General features: G+C 37.7%; 1 protein-coding gene across 1 annotated transcript; it reads left to right on the top strand.

Annotated features, from left to right (window-relative positions):
• Positions 1-1,260: 1,260 nt before the first annotated feature.
• On the top strand, positions 1,261-16,975 carry frs3 (fibroblast growth factor receptor substrate 3). Its single transcript, XM_059570757.1, has 8 exons — positions 1,261-1,395; positions 3,544-3,668; positions 3,812-3,900; positions 4,053-4,239; positions 5,156-5,317; positions 6,094-6,215; positions 9,913-10,830; positions 12,357-16,975. Exons 3-8 carry the CDS (start codon positions 3,835-3,837, stop codon positions 12,783-12,785), a joined length of 1,884 nt encoding a protein of 627 aa, XP_059426740.1. The 5' UTR covers positions 1,261-1,395; positions 3,544-3,668; positions 3,812-3,834; the 3' UTR covers positions 12,786-16,975.
• Positions 16,976-22,457: the final 5,482 nt, after the last annotated feature.

Raw genomic sequence — 22,457 nt, 5'->3', positions numbered from 1 at the left:
TAATTGATACCTGAAGCTGATGTATCCATTTACTTGTATGCTGTGTCTGAGAAAGACCAAGATTTACAGTCAGGATTAGTTTCATAATTATATATTATCAGCCTCAGTAAACAATGATCTGAGGTTGAAAAAAGATATGTGATAAGACTGATGTACAAATTCAGATTACTTTACCATAAATAAGAAAATATTTAGGCGGTCAGAAAATATTTGTAAATATCAGATATAGACCATAAGGAGCACAGGTAGCAATAGCCAACAATACATTGAATGGATAAAAAAAGATTATATATTGTTATTTTATGCCAAAAACCATAAGGATATTAAGTAAAGATCATGTTCAATGAAGATATTCTGTAAATTTCCTACTTTAAATATATAAAATCTTAATTTTTGATTTAGTAATTGAACTTCATTAGCAATGCATATGCTTTTTTTGCACTCTCAGATTCCAAATTTAGAAACAGTTGAATCTCAACCAAATATTGCCCTACCCTAAAAAAACATATATCAATAGAAAGCTTATTTATTCAGCTTTTAGCTTTGATGATAAATATCAACTGCAAAAGATTCACCCTTATGACTAGTTTTGTGGTCATTAGTTTTGTGCAATAGCCTATTTTAGCACAATATATATATATATATTTTTTTTTATATATATTTTATTTTTTATTTTTTTGGATGAAACAGTTAAATATAAAAATGTAGTTTCTAAAAAGCTAAGTGTTAAAAAGATTTCTCCTTTTATACCACCTAGTGCTTTTTTTCTTTCTTTCTTTTACATTGATTCACATACAAATGGCTTTGAGTTGAATTCATGCAGCTGAATTTCTATTCTTCTTCAGTAAACAATTTAATAGTTGCTCATAACTTAAGGAGTGAACATAGCACAGTTAGAGGATTCAGAAATAAAGTTTTAGCCATTTCCCTAATCGTAAAACACCTGTTTGCGAGAATGCCGATTGCCGAACGCATTAAACCAATAGGAATTGGATTAGTCTGTCTTGAATGACAGCAAGGTGGATTGAAATAGAGCTGCTGCCAACACGTCATCGTGTGATGCTCAAACACATTCACACCTCATCTTCTGGTCCTCCAGCATATTCTACCTTCTTGTCGCTCCAGCAGCCCTCGTTGTCTGCCTGAACTCTCACCCTGGTGGTCGGGAAATGTCAAAGAGAGGCCCGTGCCGCAGCAAGGGGGCGTTACAGGGAAAAACAATTGGATTTATTGTTATATTTTCACGCAATTCGCCTTTTCTTAGTCTTACTACTAGAACAAGCATCAAAAACGACCAGCACGCCGACCGCCAAGTCCGATGGTGTAGCATCCGCCGTGGACTGCTGTTCGCATCCTTCATCTGTCTCGTCTCGTATTGCAATCATTGCCAAACATGTGAGTAGCAACCGCAGCTGAATTGTTCTGCAGTAGCATTAACGTGTTTTGATGCTGCTGGTACAGCGCGAGCTCGATCGCATCCTGCTCTCATTCATCTCATTAGTTTGCGTGAATGTGCTGTGTTTGATACACAATAGTTACTAGCATCCAGCTGCAAACGGTTAGTGGTAGTATAACATTAACGTTGATACAAAGGCTGGAACATAGCGAGCCATCTCCTTGAACGCCGCAAGTGTTGCTTTTAATGGTTCGACTTCTACTTTGCTTTTCTATTTTAGCATTAGAAAAGCTAGTCCTGCAGATTTGAGCTGCATTTATCCGGTTTTTCGACTGATTCTTGGCGGTGATGCGCTACAAGACGTTCAAGTTGCATCTGTTGGTCACTCCGTGTCTATTCGAGAAACCTGCTGCACGAGATGTAAGATTCTGTGTTATTGCATAAACTAAAGATAAAAACACAATTTTCCAGGTGCCAAAAGCGACTGGTCCTGGATGACAGACTTCAGAGAATCAAATGTGGATTTCAGGTTTGACTGTACGAACTGCTGCTGTTTGAGGCACAAGAGATTGTGTGGCCTGATGTTATGAACTGACATGCTCATATTGATATTGACATATCAGTATCCAAAACAGATCAAATATTAAATGTTTTATCAGTCTGTTATTTCCCTTTTTCTGTGAACATGGCACAGATATACTGTCATGTTATTTTGGGTTTATGTGGAAAAAAACTTTATGACTGGGCCTTCATGTGCATGACTAACTTTATGAATGAATTGCACATGAATGGTCCTGAAGGGACTGGTACACTTTTAAAAATGCTGACATCTTCCACTATTAACCTTATTGCATTTAATCATGCATGCTTCATTTTCATGAGTTAGACTGTTTTGAAATGCTCATGATGCTATATTGATCAGCGTGGGCACTGGATTATACATTTTTGAGTCATTTTAATGATGATGTTAATATTAGACATACAAAAGAAAACTGGTAGGCTATAATTATACAGTTTATATTATAATTATATTGTGCATGTAGTAGTTAATACTTGAGAAATGTCCTTTAATATAACTTTGGCATGCATAAACTTATAAATGTAGTAGTTTGGAATTTGATTAGAGTTTAAGTAAAGTAAAAAATATATTTTTTAAACATTATGCAGGAATAGTATGCACTTGTTTAATGTAAGAAGACCATACATTCATTTTAACAGGACCTGGTAGAAATAAAATAATGATTCAATTCATGAAAGGGTCTAAAATCATGTTTATAGGAACAGAGATTCTATTAGATGGCATTAAGAGTTTTTTCCACACATGGATAAATTTTGTCTTTGGGTTTTAATATAATAATGCATCCTTACAGTACCCTAACTGATTTAATACATAAATACAGTAATACAGCAATGCATAAATATGGTCTGTATAGAGGTATTTGTGTAGTTTTTGTTTAGATAGATTCATAGTATTTCATATTAACTCAACATTTAGCTTTCTGTAGCAGGATCATGCACCTAAAAGCTTTGTCATTTACTGTTTCTACATGTCTGCATGATTGTTTTATGTTAAAGGCATAGTTCACTCAAAAAAAAAATAATTCTGTCATGATTTACCCTCATGTTGTTGCACACCTGTATTTAATTTCTTTTTTCTATTGAACACAAAAGAAGATATTTTAAAGAATATAGCCATTGACTTTCATGGTATTTTTTCCCATACAGTGGAAGTCAATGGCTACAAGCAACTGTTTGGTTCAAATCTTCAAAATATCTTAAGGGACAGTAAATGATTTGATGAAATTAAATAAGATTTGGTTCAACCAACCCGTTTAAATTGAAATAGCACAGAACTGATAGCTTTCTTTACTCTCCTGAAGCCACCTGAAATATAAGTTATTTGTGGTTATTAAGACAGTATCTGTGCACATCAGGCTGAAGGCTGAAACCATGAGTTGTAAGCTGATTCCACTTGAGAATAAGGTTCCCAGTATAAATTAATTACGTTTTATTTATCCAGTGGGAGTCAGAGGAGAAAGAGCAACTTCATTGCCAGTGTCTTAATCACAGCTCAGGCGTTTTTGAAAAAGAGGACAGTATACTCAAAGGATTGTACATCAAGTCCTTTCTTTTTCTCTGCTTCATAGGAGAAATGAACCATTTGTGGACTGGGACTGGATGCTCTTACAGGCACACCCCACTTCCGCCATGACACCCAGCAGAGGATTCTGGGATTGACGCAAGCATCACTCCCACTGATGGCCTGGACCAGGTGAGCATATAAGTGTACTTTTTGTGTCTCTTCATGCATTACTTATTTATTTTACATAAATAAAACAATTCTGTTTTGCTTATTAATTTTTAGCTGTCTCTGTATAGCCCATGCAATTTCTGACCTGTTTGTCCCTGTTTAAGGTTTCAGCTGGCCTGCTGAAGCTATGGGGAGCTGCTGGAGCTGTCTATACAGAGATACTATCCGAGACAACCATCTCAACAAATTTAAGGTGCATTTCACAAGACACTTTCAAGATAGAAACGAACCTTAAAAAGCACTGTGTCAGTAAATATAAATTTTAAGTGCAACATTTGAGAATAATCACATGGTTAACCTAGTATAGCACTGTTTGGTTCTGTGATAACCTGTTATGTCTGACAGGTGACTAATGTGGATGATGAGGGAAATGAGTTGGGCTCAGGAACCATGGAGCTCACACAGACAGAGCTCATTCTGCACACACGCAAACGTGACGCCATCCGGTGGCCATACCTGTGTCTGCGCCGATACGGTTACGATTCCAACCTCTTCTCTTTCGAGAGTGGCCGTCGTTGTCAGACAGGACAAGGTACGATGATTCTTACTTCTACTTTACACAGATGTAACACTAAATTGTGTGTAAATGTCAAAATATCGAAACCTTCTATAAACCCTTACATTTGCTCATTAGTAGGGATATTGGTAGGTGGTTGATTTGGCTCCTTAAAAGGAAAGTTCACACGAAAATAAAACTTCTGTCATAATTTACTCACCCTCATGTCATTCCAAACCCATAAGAGCAATCTCTGAAACACAAATTAGGATATTTTTTATAAAACCTGAAAGTCCAGGTAACCAACCAAAGCTTTAAAGATTAAAAAAAACTATTATGTAAATTATTTAAAGCGAATATGAATTAAGAATTAAGTTTGTGAAGAGTTACAGTTGCTTTATGTGATTTTAATTCAGGCTTTTATTTACATCTAAACAATGATTCCACACAAACATACACATATAGTAGCAAATATGGAAGCCTGTGCCATTGAGGTTTTTTCTGTGAATAAAGAAAGGGGAATAAAAGGCTACATTAAATCTGTTCATGATATTAAGTGATCATATCTCATCACAAGATTTGAATTAAATCACTCAAATCATATGGTTTAACCTTTTCAGATCTTTTAAGATTTAATTTCCTGGACATTCAATGCAGGGACAAACCGCTCAGGTTTCATTACAAATATATACATTTTCTAATGATGACATGAGGAACATGAGGAACAATGACATGAGGAACAGTACATTTTTGAGTGAACAACCCCTTTCATTTAATGTGTATTCTAGTAATGTTATAGATATTTTTTAATCAAATTCATTTAAATGCTGTCTTCCTAATTTAGATTTTGTGTGCCCCTATGTTTTTGTGTCTTCCCCATGCATGAAAGTAATACTCCACCTATGCATTTACTATTGTTTCTATTTACCTGTTTTCTTGCATGTTTTGACAGGGATCTTTGCATTCAAGTGCTCTCGTGCAGAAGAGATCTTCAACCTGCTGCAGGAGTTGATGCAGTGTAACAGCATCAATGTAGTGGAGGAGCCCATGCTCATGACCCGGCCCGGGCATGCGCCAGAGATGGACATGCCTCGAACTCCACAGACACCCAATAGTGAGATGGAATATCTACTCACTTAAACACACAGGGTTTCATATCTTCATATATGTGTAAAACGAAACTGACCCATTCACTAATCACTTGATCAGTCTTAATAGGGTACAGATATTTGAACAGTGACTTCATGTTCAATATCAGTTATGAAATAGGGATAAAAAAGTTAATTATAATGTCACGTCAATGGTATTGCTTTTTTTAGCTGTAGAAAACGTGCGCATTTAAACACCTAGCCAGGTATTTACATATTTTCACACTCCATTCATTAAATGTCTCTCACAACTTTATTTTGTGCTGGGAAGCATTGACATTTCTGTAAATGTACAGTAGTCAAATAACATTGACATTAAGATTTGTATAACCTTTATGTAACTAGTCACCATTTAAGCTTTTTGCAATTCAAGTTTATTTGTATAGCACTATCACAATATGTGTTTCAAAGCAGCATTACAGAGCGTGCTTGTGTCAATGTTACTTAAAAAGTCTTGATGTAAGAAATTTGTTTCGTTTCAAAGCATAGCTATTCAGTGTAGGTATGCATAATTGTTATAAAGATCCCATAAAAACAAATAGTTTTGTGTATTTTTATCATCATTTGGCTTGTTAGACATTGACCATTGAGGTCATACACAAAACAGACCAAATAAATATGATGACTCATTCACACGTTATTATTGACATATCTTGCCCGGATATCAACATAACTTAACTTACAGGAGGAAAACCTAAATATCACCTGCTTATGTGTACTGTGCTTTGGTCTGTTTGTGCAGCCCCTGGATTCCCGATGCAGGGTTTTCCTAATGGATACCCAGGATACCCAATCAGTGCAGACTCATCCCAGCCCTCTCTCCCCAACGACCACAGACTCAGCCTTATGGGACTAGATGACCAAGTGAGAACAAACACCTGCCTGTGCATACATTCAGTAGCCATAAAAAGTATCTGGAAGCTCAAGCAGCATTGTATTTGACAAATAAACAGAAACAAATAATGCTAGACCTTTTCTCAAAACATCACTTTTTTTATTCATTTTTGCAACCCTGTTTAAAGGGATAGTTCACCCAAAAATGGGAATCGTCATAATTTTTTCATTTTGTTGCAAACCTGTAAACAAGTGTTTTTTAGATATTTTAAAGTATGTTTTTACTCCATAAAATAAAGCCATTGGGGTCTAAAATACAGAGCCCCACACATGACATGCAGGAAAAAATAGTAGGCTAAATTGTGTGCACGATTGACTAATTAATTCCCTCAATGTACTAAAACGTGCACACGATTACTATTGAGTTTCCTCGATTTACTATTTCGTTCACTCGATTTATACATTTTGCGCACAATTTAGCAAATCGAGAGAACGCAATAGTAATCGTGTGCACTTTTTAGTACATTGAGGGAATGAATTAGTAAATCGTGTGCACAATTTATTTATTTTTTCTTGCATGTCATGTGCGGAGCTCCGTACTAAAACAACACTGGACCATATACTGTAAGTAAATGAAGGCAGATTTGTAATTTTTAAGTCAACTTACCCTGATTTTAGTGGACAGTTTAAGTTCACACAGGGGTTCTAGCAGAATAACCACAGGGTTAGGTTCATCACATTTAAATTCATAAGATTAACTGTTACGTTTCACTAACATTTAAAACTTCACAGCTTCTAACAAAATATTTTCTTAAATGACACTTGATTTGATGTTGTGTTATTGAATGCAGTGACATTAATATGCTTAAAGGGTTAGTTCACACAAAAAGGGAAATTATGTCATTAATGACTCACCCTCATGTCGTTCCAAACCCGTGAGACCTCCGTTCATCTTCGGAACACAGTTTAAGATATTTTAGATTTAGTCCGAGAGCTTTCTGTCCCTCCATTGAAAGTGTGTGTACAGTAGGGCTGTCAACGAATATTCTAAATTTGAATATGTATTCGAATAGTTAAAAAAAACGAATTTCGAAGGTTAAAATGAATATTCGAATATAAAAAAAAATGTGGAAAAAACGCCCGCGGTAGTAGAGGCGTGGTTGTCTGCTTTGCGAGTGGGCGCGCTAGCGCGCCTGAGGGTTCAGGGACAGGTCACAGGAGTCGCACTGTCTGGCACAGCATCACTGCTGAAAGTTGACGCGTCTTCATGGAAGATGCCAGCAAGTGCAGAGCCCAACTCGACCGCAGCAGAGAAAGTGAGGTAAAATTGTTGACCCGCGAGATAAAGTTGTATGCAAGCTATTTAAGATACAGTTAGCATACCATTCGACCACTAGCAACATGAGGTCACATCTCAAAAATGTGCACCCAAATGAGCATGGCATAATGTGTGGAACTCCAGCTAAACAGTCACGTCTTGACACTTAACGTTACTTTGCATCACCCGCCACAAGCTCTTTGTCTGCAACACGACAAGAGGTCATAACGGATAAAATAATTTCGTTCATTTGTAAGGATATGAGACCGATCAGTATCGCGGATGGGGCAGGCTTCGGGGAGTTCTGTCAAGCAATGGATCCGAGGTTTGATTATTTATTGTTTCATGTCAAGGAAAAGTTCCATGTTTACCACAGCACAGCTCGCTCGGAGCATTCAATGTCAGTTCTATATGCTGTAAAACTTCAGTTAATATTAATAATATTTGTTTCAATCACTGAATGAAGCCTGCTATATTTGGGACAACAGTCGCGACCTTAAATTGCTTGCACAAAAATTTGTTTGTTCATTTAAACCATTATGCACAGAGAACGTGAGGGTGAGAGAGCTTGAGGTCTGCACTCTTGGCCATTAGTTGATTTCCTTGTTTTTGTGTAGGTAATACATTGTCATATATGTTTAAACTTAAATAGACTATCTATAGAAGTAGTTAAAGAAAGTGACAAAAGTGAAAGTGACGTGACATTCAGCCAAGTATGGTGACCCATACTCAGAATTTGTGCTCTGCATTTAACCCATCCGAAATGCACACACACAGAGCAGTGAACACACACACACACACTGTGAGCACACACCCGGAGCAGTGGGCAGCCATTTATGCTGCGGCGCCCGGGGAGCAGTTGGGGGTTCAATGCCTTGCTCAAGGGCACCTAAGTCGTGGTATTGAAGGTGGAGAGAGAACTGTACATGCACTCCCCCCACCCACAATTCCTGCCGGCCCGAGACTCGAACTCACAACCTTTCGATTGGGAGTCCGACTCTCTAACCATTAGGCCACGACTTCCCCACGTTATGTCTCTTTGTATTATTTTGTCCTGTTATTGACGTAATGCGCAACCAGATGTTCGAATAGTTCGAATATTCGTGTATTTTTTAGAGGGAATATTCGAACATCATTTTTGAGCAATTTTGATAGCCCTAGTGTACAGTCTACTGTCCATGTCCAGAAAGGTAATAAAAACATCTTCAAAGTAGTCCATGTGACATCAGAGGGTCAGTTAGAATTTGTTGAAGCATCGAAAATACATTTTGGTCCAAAAATAACAAAAACGACGACTTTATTCATCATTGTCTTCTCTTCCGGGTCTGTTGTGAGCGCGTTCAATGCAGTTTAGTGATATCCGGTTCGCAAACGAATCACTCGATGTAACCAGATCTTCTTGAACCAGTTCACCAAATTGAACTGAATCGTTTGAAACGGTTCTCGTCTCCAATAAGCATTAATCCTCAAATGACTTAAGCTGTTAACTTTTTTAATGTGCCTGACACACTGAGTTCAAACAAACCAATATCCCGGAGTAATTCATGTACTCAAACAGTACACTGACTGAACTGCTGTGAAGAGAGAACTGAAGATGAACACCGAGTCGAGCCAGATAACGAACGAAAGATTGACTCATTTAAGTAGTAAATATAGATATTTTTCTTACAAAAACACATCACTTTGCTCCAGAAGACATTTATTGACCCTCTGGAGCCATGTGGAACACTTTTTATGATGGATGGACGCACTTTAATTGCTTCAAAATCTGGACCACTACCCACCTTCATTATAAATCTTGGAAGAGCCAGGACATTTTTTTAAATAGCTCAAATTGTATTTGTCTAAAAGAAAAATATCATATACACCTAGGACGGTTTAAGGGTGAATAAATCATGGGGTAATTTCAATTTTTGGGTGAAATATCTTTTTAAATGAAAAGAAAAATACTTTTGAGGGCTTTGTACATTTGAAAAATAATATTGCTTACCTTGAAATTAATTATAAGAAGTGGACCTTTTTCACATTTCTGGGGTTCTGATAGGTTCATGATAGCATTTCTATGACTTTGAAAAAGAGGAAATAAAAATATTGACGGATCGATTATGTTGGTTAGAAGGGAGAAAGACGCCAAATATGTCACTTCCTTAGCCAATGTATTAGAAACCAAATTTCATTCATTTAATGCCAAGGTAATAAAACACAAAGTACAGTGTTATAAATCTACATAATATTTTTTTTTAATTAAAACATAGAAAGTCATTTAGATGTAAACACATGCAGTATAAAGGGGAACTATGTAGCATCTTTTTCAAGGTGTTAAAATGTTCATAATGCTAAATCTAGGTAAATAGTGTCCTGTCGGTTACTTAAACATCAGTTTAACTAACTTTTGTCATTTGTTTCCAGACCCATACGTATGTGAATACAGTGGGCATGGAAACTGACCTCTCAAGCCGCCACTGTGTCCACTCCCTGCCCGAAGTGCGGCCCACCACCTACCCAGAAACCTCAACTACCACCACCATACGTGGGGGCCCAGTCCCAGGCCAGCCCAGCATGCACTGCTGCCCCCTGGATGACCCTCACAAAGACCCTCAGGTCTTCCTCCAGCCTGGAGCCCAGGAGGTGAAGTTCATGTTGGGTCCGACCCCAGCACAGCGCCACCTTATGGAAAGAGACAGAGACCGCCACGTCACTCACCCGCTTCGAGCGGCAGATGGCAGCTCCGAAACAGAAGGTGAGGAGACTCCGTCTGTACACATGTGCAACACACACTCTTACCACCATTGCCATCATCTAATGCACCGACACTCTAGCATGGAGCCTTGCCCAGAAAGTCAGCTGACGTACGAGAATATCAACGGACTACGAGGGGCACGTAGGCAAAGGCTGAGTCCGAGCACTGTGTCTCAATCTCAGTCTTTGGGCTCCAGTAGCAGTAGCAGCACCACCGGTGATTCCCGCACACACACGCATCCGCACTCCCTGCCGCTCACACACACGCACCCTTCCTCACTGCCTCCGCAAGGATACGGCTGTGACCGGGGAATGGGGGTCAGTGGTCATCGGCGCACCGCGTTGCTCAACTATGAGAACCTTCCATCACTCCCCCCGGTTTGGGAATACCGTGCGCTTCAGCGTGAGGAAGAAGAGGATCAGGATGAAGACGAGGATGAGGACGAGTATGAAGAGGAAGAGGAAGAAGAATATGATGAGTATGAGTATTCTGAAGGGCCCGCAACCCCTAACGGATATCATCAGGAGAGTGGCGGCAGTGCTGGGATTCATCGTGATGCCCTGCAGAACTATGTCAATACTGAACAGGTGCGTCAATAAAAGCACAAGTAAATACATGTGGAGAATATGCCAAATCCAATTCCAGGGTATAATCAAGGAATTAAAATAGTCACTAAAATAGTGATTTCCAGGCCTAGAAAGTTATGAGAATAAATAAAATTTCATATATATATATAATTATAATTATTATAATTTTTTTTTAAATATATTTATATAGATATATGAATACTGAATATACATTAAATAAATTGTCAGTCAAAAATTATAATGCAAAGTTAATACTACTACTACTAATAATAATAATAATACTATAAATGTCAGGGAAATTTCTAGAATGAATATTTATTTAAAAAGTTATGCTTAGCTCTAAATTTATTTAATTGGTTATTGCTCTTTGAAAGTTTTGTATGAAGTTTTTTAATTATGTCACTAAAAATCATTGGTCAAAATTATAATACACTATAAATAAATAAGTAAAATCTGTGGAATTTCAAGAGTGAATATATATTTTATAGTTATGCTTAGCACTAAATTATGATATTGCTCTTTAAGAGTGCAGGCTGTGTAAAATCAAATGTAATTTTTTTTTTAGAAAATCATTTGTAGAAAGAGTGGAATCGCTGTCACTTCTAACACTAAATATGTGTGTAAACAAAAGCACAAACAAATACAAGTAGAGAATATTCCAAATCTAATTCAAGGGAAATATCAGGGAATTGTAAAAAAAAAAAAGTTATTTCCAGGCCTGGACAGTCACATAGATTAATAAAATGACATATAAGTTAGATATCACATTTTTTTATAAAATGTAATAAATGTGAAAAATAAATATAATAAATTAACTATTAAATTAACTATAATAATCATAGTCAGGAAGATATATAGAGTATATGTGTATATAGTTTTATAATTATGCTTAGCTCTAAAATAATGTAATTGGCTAGGTCCAATCTGTATTAGGGATGGGACGATAACCGGTTTTATTGATAACCGTGATAAAATGTGCTGAAGGTTAGTAATATCGTTTAAAAATGAATTATCATTAAAACCATGTTTGATTATCGCGGTTTTAATAACTCACTATTAAATCATGTCCAGCCAGCAACAGTCTGACGCAAGCGCAGCGCACAATGTTTTTTTTGTTTTTTTTCGAGAAGGAATGGCGAAAGTCAGTGACTTTTCTATGCTTTTCTATGCTTCTACACTTTTCATTGTAAGGAAGGAAATGCCACAGAATTTTATCTTTCTTTAAATTAAGTGCATAGAGTTGCTTGTTTTATTAGTTGTTTGTTGATTATTAAATATAAAACTTGCTGAAATGTTTTCAGTGTGAGCATCAACTATTTTTGAACACTTTCATCTTGTTTCAACAAAACCGTGATAATATTGATAATCGTGATAATTTTAGTCACTATAACCGTGATATTAAATTTTCATACCGTCCCATCCCTAATCTGTATTAAATAATGAAAAAAATCAAAGAAAGTCATTGGTTGATGTAAACCCTGTGACTTGATAGCACTGAAACTTACTTATATGCAAACTCTTACCAGCTCCAGCCTCCGACACGTCTCCGTCATGCTTGCCCTCCACACCCTCACCCACCTGAGAGGGCCAACCGGGTTTTCAACTTCGATTTCAGACGTCAGCGAGCGGGACGTGGCAGCACCACCTGCGAGCAGCACAGCCGTCGCCCGCCTCCTCCTCCCTCTCGCCAGCTCAACTACATCCAGGTGGAGCTGGAGGCTGAGCCCTCCGGTTGCTCGGGACACGGAGGCGGGGCTCCGGTACCACAGAGACCTCCTCCCCTCAGACGTGGCATGGCTGCCGCAGCAGCGGCCCCGTCCTCCCGCCGTGGAGAATGCTACGCCGTGATCGACCTGAAGAAGACAGCAGCCATGTCCAACCTACAGAAGGCTCTCCCTCGGGATGACGGCACCTCACGGAAGACACGGCACAACAGTACCGACTTGCCTCTGTGAGAGTGAAAAAAAGAGTTACAGGTATGACAGGAATAAAAATAAGGGGGAAATGTTCAGGAAAGAGAAAGTTTTGGTGGTATTTTCCTCCCACCATTATAGTGAAGCCTCTATTTTCTCATTTTCTACACTCATACCAACTGCTGCTTGATGAAATAGTAACTCCATTGAGCCAAACACTGAGCATTTTATCTATTTATTTTCCCACATTCTGCGTGGGAAGGTTGTGAGATGATAGTTAACTACTTATCACCGTGGTTTTGGGTTGCTGTTTGGGTTTTGGGCCAAAGAATTGGGTTCAGAAAAAATACTTCATTCAGGAAACAATGTGCAGTGTTTCTAAGTGTCTTAAGTTTTGTTTTTTATATTTGTCATTTATCGTTTGTTGATTTAAAGGGATAGTTAACCCCCCAAAAAACCCAAAAGACTGCAGCCTGCTAGATAACTACAATATCACATATATTTTGAGTGATATTAAGATGAATAGATGATTTTTAGGTGAACTTTTTCTGTACTTTTCAGTAAGGCAGCATAGTATTTTGACACTTGAGCAGAACAGACTTGAAACCACCATAAGTGTTTTATTACCCCATGTAAGATCATTTCATAATTATCAAAATAGATCTAGTTTCTTCTGTAACTAACTGAAGACAAGGTCTTCATCATGATAAAGATACTCCAGCAGTCTCTCTCATTGTCTTTTTCAGTTCCCATAAGTAGCTACGTGGAGGCCACAACGAGGATGAAGAGAGCTAATTGTTCAGTATTTGATAGCCTCTTGATTCTCCGATCCTCAGGAATTGATTCGATCAATTTAGTTTGCACTTATAGTTCTCAAATTGTAACTGAGGCCTCCCGTTATTTCGTAATTTCCCACTAAGTTATGGCAAATGAAAGTTTACACGATTAAAAGTAATTATCCAGAATATGATCCATTATATCTCTCTGGGTTTGTGGTGGTTTTGAAATGGAGAATTCTATGATTTCAAGCGCTAAGTTTTGAGTGCTAAAATCCAGACTTCAGCCTAGCAAAACATTTAAAGCGAGAATCATTCTGATCTAGTAATGAGCTTATTTAGTTCAGTATCTGTTCAAGCTTTTGCTCTTAGCACCATTATTAGTCTTTTTTTATTTTTTTCAGAACACGGTCAGATATTGTTTTTCATGTTCCCAGAAATTGAAAGGAAAGAGCAATTTAAAGTGGATATGTGCATTGAAAGATAAGTAAATCAATATTTTCAAGTAAAAAAGAAAACAAAAAATAGTAAAAGTAGTTAAATAAAGTAAGATACAATAAAAAAAACTGCTATTCTCACACCCCCAGTGACAATATACTTGAGAGTGACGATTCTCTGTGAATTTGAGTGTATTTATGTACATCTATGTTTTGTAAAGCTACGTAAAGCACCATATGCATATTCAGAAGTAAGAATGTTAATTATTTTTTATATCTTAAAAAAATATGCCAGGAAACATATTTATTTAATTTAGAATTATTTCTCTATCTAGCTGTATGTTCGTTTATTTATTAATTAATTTATGGTTTTGTATTTGAATTATTCGTAAAGTAGACCTGTTGTTAGATTAGTCGTTTTAGAGTTACCAAAGGTGGGATGGGAAACCACAGAATCTACCTTGGTATTATTTAATGTCCTTTTTAAACTGCAGTTTCATGTTGAATAATAACTGTATTTGAACATATTGTGCCAAAAATATAATGATATCACTGAACTATGTGCCATTGGTAAATGTTGAATTTTAGGGCTAACAATCAGCAACATGTAAAACATAAATGCAGCTGTTCTTTACAATTACATCATGATCAGTTCAGGGCTTGATAATATTTTGTCTACAAGTATACTAAAAAGACTTGTCAGTGTATTCCCAATGAAATCCCATTGTGTCTATCCTAAATAGTAGTAGGTGATATTTTATAGTCTTTAACATTACTGCTGTTTTTCATTGGAATTTCATAAATCAGCTATTTTTATAACACAGTTGGTGTTCTAAAATAGTTACACATCTTTAGTTTTTTTTCAATTTTAGCATTTGCTTTCTTATGGTTGTTAATTCAGCCCTAAAATGAATTGATCTCTCACGCCGATACTGATGTAGCTATACAAATCTGAATTTATGAAAATTTTGCTAGGGACCTCGAAGAGCAGAGGTTTTTATCTTATTTGCTGGGCGTGGTAGACCTAGTTTTTCAAAATTTGACTGGCAGCCATATTGTTCTGAGTGCAGGGCTTTGTGGGCCTTACTTATTGTACTCTTATTTTTAGCAAAAAGCTGATCATAACTGATAACTTAGAAATATCTAATGTTGCACTTACCGTTTTAATTCCATTGGAAACTAACGGCATCACAGTAGATTTAGATGTTTTACCAGAAGCCATAACTGAAAGAAAATATTTTAAGGGTCAGGTACCAGAAAATGTTCAGAGTAATAAATGTGATTTATTTATTTTTTATCACCAAAATATTCAAATTTAAAGATAAAAGTGAAAAATAAATGACTATAATAGATTATATGCTACACTGTTTTAATTTTGAGAGACTTGCAGTTCAATACAATATTGCTGCCAAATAGTAAATCCAAATCAAATCAACATATTACACTCACAATATTGTACATTAAGAATGCGATGATGAACTATTTGGACACTTTTAGACACTTTTCAGAGGATCAATCTAGTTTTTAACATCTATATTTTGGTATTGTGGTATGATAAACATTTTGCAATAACAGCTAATGGAGTCATATCAGAATTAGTTTGAGTTGTTCACGAACATGTTCTGTGACCCAAGTCACAGTTGTGTGTGCATTCAGAAAGGACTGGATCAGCAGTGGCTTTACTGCCTTTCTCAGGCCTCATCTTGATAAACATGCGCTTTGTGTGTATTTAAACCAGACTTAAGGAAATAAAACAAATCTAGTCATCTTGTCTGTAGGTGTGGGATCATTGTGCCATAAGTGATTTTTCTCCACTCTTTTAAAATAAGGTGTAACTATAGTGGAAATTTAAAGGTAAAGTAGCACATACTAACTAGAATCCTGTGTTGACTTTGATTGTGTGGGGCCACTTTGGAGTGTAAATGCTTGTTTTGTTGGTTTGTTTATTTGTTTTATGTTTTTATACCTTCCATACACCTCATTAATTTCATTCATTATCGGCCCTTGAGTTACGCATTAGACCTAGGTTAAATGCACTGAAATTGTAATGAGGTGATCAATCATCTGGAAGTACTGTAAGTCCCTATGTGAAATCATGATTTTGCTAAATTTCCAAGATGTATAATGACTGAATGTGCTTATTGACATGAATGGGAAATATTTTAAACCTTTCAGTTTTTTTGTTTCTATAAAAACCAACATTGAACCTCTCATCGAGTGATTTTAATTCGGTTTCTCATCTAAACGTGGGATGGTATTCCACTTGAAGAGGGTTTCGCAGTGACCTTATCGAATGACCTGTCCTATTGGCGGTAGATTTACATTGTCATAATAAAGCTTAGGCGAAGCTCAATGACTGTGATGTACTGTACATTAATGTGAATGTGTCTCAAATGTGTCAGAGTTAAAGAGAGAGTTCGAGAGCCGCCCATGCATGGACTCTTTACCGGAGACTGCATTTCTGAAGCTCCTCAAACCGTCTCGCTCTCAAACTGTCTTACACTCTGTATGAATGTACCACACAGAGATGAACTTGTAAAATGCTCAGATGAGGTGATTTACACTCAACGTTTCTATCCTCCCTGATGAAAAGATGTGTTAATGTTAATGTTTTGTCTCAAGAATTCCGATTTAGATTCGATTTTTTGATTGTTTCTTTATATACAGTATTTACATTTTCTTGTATGTAATTCTGTGTATGTACATAACATATATGGGTATGCAGTTGCAGTCAGCTTCTCCTGTGTTTGTCTGTGTTAGCGCAACAGACACTACCTTTGCCACAGCCATTTGTAGAAAGAGCAACGCCTTGACAGTCATTCCATTAGATGGACATTGCTTTAAACAGATTGAAGATCTCCTATATTCTGTTGATGTCGCAGTCTCAACCCCTCCATTCTTACAATGCAAAGCAGGCATGCCCCATGTTGAATGTTATTTTCAGTCAAATAAACTTTTGAAGAGAAAGGCTTGTATAATAAAAATGAATGTGATTAAATGTATTGTCAACATTAAAACTGGAAATGTCATCAGGTGTTTGCTCTGATGCATGTTTGAATGTCTGAGAACAAGATGGATAGCTCTCTCTCTCAAAAAAAAAAAAAAATGGTGAACTATATGTACTCTTTCCATTGTGAGCTGTCTACTTAGTACACTAGATGGCAGCAAAGGCTACAAGAGCATGTAAAAGAAGAACAAAGTAATGTATGATTCTAAGGAGGTTCAAATCTGGTTTAGACTTTGGAATGACAAAACACACACACAAATAATCTAACAAGGGAATTAATATATGTTCTAAAACAAACTACATTGTGCACTTGAAACACTTTAAAACACTTTTCAGGTGCAGTGTAGTTTATATTTTGGTATCCTATTTTGGTATGAAAAACATTTCTCAATATTTTGGGGTATTTAAGTCGTGTCAGAAACATGATTAATTCTACTCTTTTTTTTATTCCAATTTATATATATATATATATATATATATATATATATATATATATAATGACTATTACAAAAAAATATATATATACAGTACAGACCAAGAGTTTGGAAACATTACTATTTTTAATGTTTTTGAAAGAAGTTTCTTCTGTTCATCAAGCCTGCATTTATTTGATCAAAAATACAGAAAAAACAGTAATAGCGTTAATGTGGCTCTAACGCTACAGACGTTAGAGCCACAGGTCTGTAGTCATTAAGCCCAGTGATTTTGGGTTTCTTTGGGACGGGGGTGATGGTGGAGCGTTTGAAGCATGAAGGGACTTTGCACCGCGCCAGTGATCTGTTGAAGATTTGTGTGAAGATGGGGGCCTGCTGGTCAGCGCATGTTTTCAGACAGACTGGTGACACTCCGTCTGGGCCTGATGCCTTTCTTCTCTTGTTCTTTCTGAAGACCTGACGCACATCATCTTCACTGATCTGAAGTGCAAGTGTGGGGAAGAGTGGGGTTGGAGGAGGTGTGATTGGTGTTTTTTTTTAACCTGCATTAAAACTCATTCAGATCACCTGCCAGCTGTTGATTCTCTGGAGGATGGTATATTGTAATTGGTGATGTCTTTCAGACCTTTCCACACTGAAGCAAGTCCGCTGGAAGAGAACTGGTTCCTTAGCTTTCCAGAATAATTTCTCTTTGCCACTATGATATCCTTTTCCTGTGTGTATTTGGCCTGTTTATACAAGAATCTGTCCCCATTCCTGTGAGCATCTTCTTTGGCCTGGCGGAGCTGTCTAAGTTTTGCAGTGAACCATGGTTTGTCATTGTTGTAGGTTAAGTGAGTCCTGGTAGGAAGTCTACACAGAAACTGATATAAGAAGTCACAGATTCTGTGAGCTCATCCAGATCAATGGCAGCAGCTTCAAAAACACTCTCCAATCAGTGAGGTTGAAACAGGCTTGTAAATCCCACCCTGTTTCATTAATCCATCTTTTTACAGTTCTTAATACAGGTTTAGCTGATTTCAGTTTCTGACTGTATAGGTCAGAATAAGACAGAGCAATATGCATCCTTTTTTGTGGTGTAACAATGGTCCAATATATAGCTGTCTCTGGTGGGACTTTTAATGTGCTGTCTGTATTTTGGCAGTTTGCGGAAAGTCATTATAATCATTAGAAATTTTTCACCTATGCAAACCACACATCACACTCACGGACTCACTTGTTACAAACAAACCCAAATAGCACCAACTTGAGTCTCAGTGTCTTGAAAATGAGTGCTGTTTTCTTAGTGGAAGCTCTATATAACAGGTAAGATTAAAAAATAATTTCAATTCAAATGAATTGATGAGTAGCATTGTTAGTAAGCGGAATGAAAACAATGTGAATTGGTCAATATCTCAGAATTGACCATTATCTCAAAATTGATTTACTCATTATCAAAAGGGTCACTCTTTGGAGTGTTACATGCTCTTGGTGCATAAATGAGATCTGTGAAGTTGCAAAGACTAAAGTCTCAAATCCAAAGAGATATTCTATATAAAAGTTGAGTCAACCACGCCCCCACATGTCTATGTCACAATGTGGGAAGATTTGCATAATGGTGCTCAAATTTTCACGTAAAGAAAGAAAGCATAACTTTTGTTGTAGCTGTTGCCGCTGCCGCCATATTATGGAGACGATGTGTGTTTTGTTGTGAAAGCGAAACTACTTTATTTGGCCTTCCAAATGAGAACACAACTAGAAATCAGTGGTTAAGTTGTATTTACAACACTGTTCCATAACAGTTCAAACTAGTGCTGGGCGGTTTGACCAAAAATGTATATACCGGTTTTTTTTTCAAAATTATGTCGGTTTTCCGGTTTATGACGCTTATTTTTCCATGCATAATCAGGTGTACATTGCTCGTGTTGCCGCCCTTGGCGACAATTTTAGCCTGACAGCACTTGCATAAAATGCATATTATCTATGCATAATCTGCCTGCAGTGCATATGCAGTCCGCAGCACGGACTCATTGTGCTTTCACACAGGACGTGTTTGCTGTCACGGAGTCACAGCCTACACCCTCTCCACATGCCACGCCTACTCGTTCCCAATCACCAGAATTCTGAACACCTGTCCATCATCACCAGGCTCTCATATAAGGACCATCACTTCCCCTCACTCCTCGTCTGATCTAGCATTGACCCACATGTACTTACCTGAACCCTCGCTATCATTGTTGCTCCCCTGGATACCCGTTGTTCCTTCATCGTCAGTTCCTCTGTGCCGCCTTCCGATTCTGTCATCTACTTCCATCACAACCACAGCTAAGTTCCAACCTTCTTCGTGTCAAGACCATTCCTGTTACTTCACCTGTGTCTGAAACCTCTGTCACAATAAATACTGCTACACGTTCACCTTCCTCTGTGTTCCCGTCTTGTGTCTGACATTTGCAGTCCGCTACTGATCCGCGTCTGTTTAGTCCACAAACACAACATTTGTTCATTGTTTTGATTTCATATCATGTTAAAATATATATATATATTTTTCAGCATCGTAAGTCTTTTATAACAGAACAGTAACGATCTTTCATATAGACATTAGTTTAAACTCAATAAAAATAAACAGCGCATTATTCATGAATTTTACTTCTAGGTTTGTATAATAAGCTGCTCAAGCAAGCGGCAAAACATTTAAACACAATAATTAGCCTACTTTTCTTGTTAAAATATTTAAAATTAAAACACCACAGACAGATACAGATAGTCTCTTGTATTTTGAATTTAAATCTTTATCACAAGCAATCCCAAGGGTCTTAATGAACTTTGTTTTTCTGCTTCCATAAAAGTGAACATATAGGTCCTTCTCAAAAAATTAGCATATTGTGATAAAGTTCATTATTTTCCATAATGTAATGATAAAAATTAAACTTTCATATATTTTAGATTCATTGCACACCAACTGAAATATTTCAGGTCTTTTATTGTTTTAATAATGATGATTTTGGCATACAGCTCATGAAAACCCAAAATTCCTATCTCAAAAAATTAGCATATTTCATCCGACCAATAAAACAAAAGTGTTTTTAATACAAAAAAGTCAACCTTAAGATAATTATGTTCAGTTATGCACTCAATACTTGGTCGGGAATCCTTTTGCAGAAATGACTGCTTCAATGCGGCGTGGCATGGAGGCAATCAGCCTGTGGCACTGCTGAGGTGTTATGGAGGCCCAGGATGCTTCGATAGCGGCCTTAAGCTCATCCAGAGTGTTGGGTCTTGCGTCTCTCAACTTTCTCTTCACAATATCCCACAGATTCTCTATGGGGTTCAGGTCAGGAGAGTTGGCAGGCCAATTGAGCACAGTAATACCATGGTCAGTAAACTATCTACCAGTGGTTTTGGCACTGTGAGCAGGTGCCAGGTCGTGCTGAAAAACGAAATCTTCATCTCCATAAAGCTTTTCAGCAGATGGAAGCATGAAGTGCTCCAAAATCTCCTGATAGCCAGCTGCATTGACCCTGCCCTTGATAAAACACAGTGGACCAACACCAGCAGCTGACATGGCACCCCAGACCATCACTGACTGTGGGTACTTGACACTGGACTTCAGGCATTTTGGCATTTCCTTCTCCCCAGTCTTGCTCCAGACTCTGGCACCTTGATTTCCGAATGACATGCAAAATTTGCTTTCATCCGAAAAAAGTACTTTGGACCACTGAGCAACAGTCCAGTGCTGCTTCTCTGTAGCCTATTTCCTGCACACGCCTGTGCATGGTGGCTCTGGATGTTTCCACTCCAGACTCAGTCCACTGCTTCCGCAGGTCCCCCAAGGTCTGGAATCGGTCCTTCTCCATAATCTTCCTCAGGGTCCGGTCACCTCTTCTCGTTGTGCAGCGTTTTTTGCCACACTTTTTCCTTCCCACAGACTTCCCACTGAGGTGCCTTGATACAGCACTCTGGGAACAGCCTGTTCGTTCAGAAATTTCTTTCTGTGTCTTACCCTCTCGCTTGAGGGTGTTAATGATGGCCTTCTGGACAGCAGTCAGGTCGGCAGTCTTACCCATGATTGCGGTTTTGAGTAATGAACCAGGCTGGGAGTATTTAAAAGCCTCAGGAATCTTTTGCAGGTGTTTAGAGTTAATTAGCTGATTCAGATGATTAGGTTAATAGCTTGTTTAGAGAACCTTTTTTATGATATGCTAATTTTTTTAGATAGGAATTTTGGGTTTTCATGAGCTGTATGCCAAAATCATCAGTATTAAAACAATAAAAGACCTGAAATATTTCAGTTGGTGTGCAATGAATCTAAAATATATGAAAGTTTAATTTTTATCATTACATTATGGAAAATAATGAACTTTATCACAATATGCTAATTTTTTGAGAAGGACCTGTATATATTGTTTTCCTTGTTTATCTAAAAGTGCTCTTTTTCTTGTTTTAAACCTAGCCAAAACCCATGTGACTGCGTTTCCATGTCAGTCCATGTTAATTTTTCCCGCGAACAATGCGCTTTCACTTTAATTCAGCGCCTGCAGCACAGCAAAAATAGACTCGGTACGTTAACAATTGCTGCACTGCTGCAGAGCACCGCTCCTTGACACCTCGTGCAGCTGGAATCCATTAATACCTTTTAATCTTTTTACTGTCTATAGTTAATACGCACTGCAGACGGACTGTGTGAAACAGGCGTTATAACTTAACACCAGAGCACTGCTGTGTTTACCCTCACCACGCCTCGCAGTAGCTGCTTAGAAGTGCAACATTGTAAACTTAAGGCCGGCGACACACTGGGACGCTTCTGGGACGCTTCTGGCACGCAGCAGAGACGCCACGCAGCCAGTGTGTCACCGGCCTAAGGGTCCGTCTGAAACAGTGTCTCGCGGCCGCGGCGTAGCATAACGTTCGTGCCGAACGCTGAGTAATTAAATAATCTCGGTTATGTATGTAACTTTGGTTTCCTGAATAGGGAACGAGATGCTGCGGTGACGTCACCACTATGGAACACCTTCGGTGTGACGAATGTCTGAAGCCCTATACCATCCCGCCAATCCTGTTGGCCAAATAGCGCGTGGCACCGC

This window comes from Carassius carassius, chromosome 17 (genome assembly GCF_963082965.1).
Source record: "Carassius carassius chromosome 17, fCarCar2.1, whole genome shotgun sequence".
NCBI classification, from domain to species: domain Eukaryota; kingdom Metazoa; phylum Chordata; class Actinopteri; order Cypriniformes; family Cyprinidae; genus Carassius; species Carassius carassius.
The sequence above is the reverse complement of the archived record's forward strand: the minus strand, read 5'-3'. Positions and strand labels throughout refer to the sequence as shown.

Coding starts and splice junctions, on each gene's coding strand:
- frs3 (XM_059570757.1), top strand. CDS start 3,835: ATGGGGAGCTGCTGGAGCTGTCTATACAGAGATACTATCCGAGACAAC. Junction 3,901..4,052: donor ACCATCTCAACAAATTTAAG/GTGCATTTCACA, acceptor TATGTCTGACAG/GTGACTAATGTGGATGATGA. Junction 10,831..12,356: donor ACTATGTCAATACTGAACAG/GTGCGTCAATAA, acceptor AACTCTTACCAG/CTCCAGCCTCCGACACGTCT.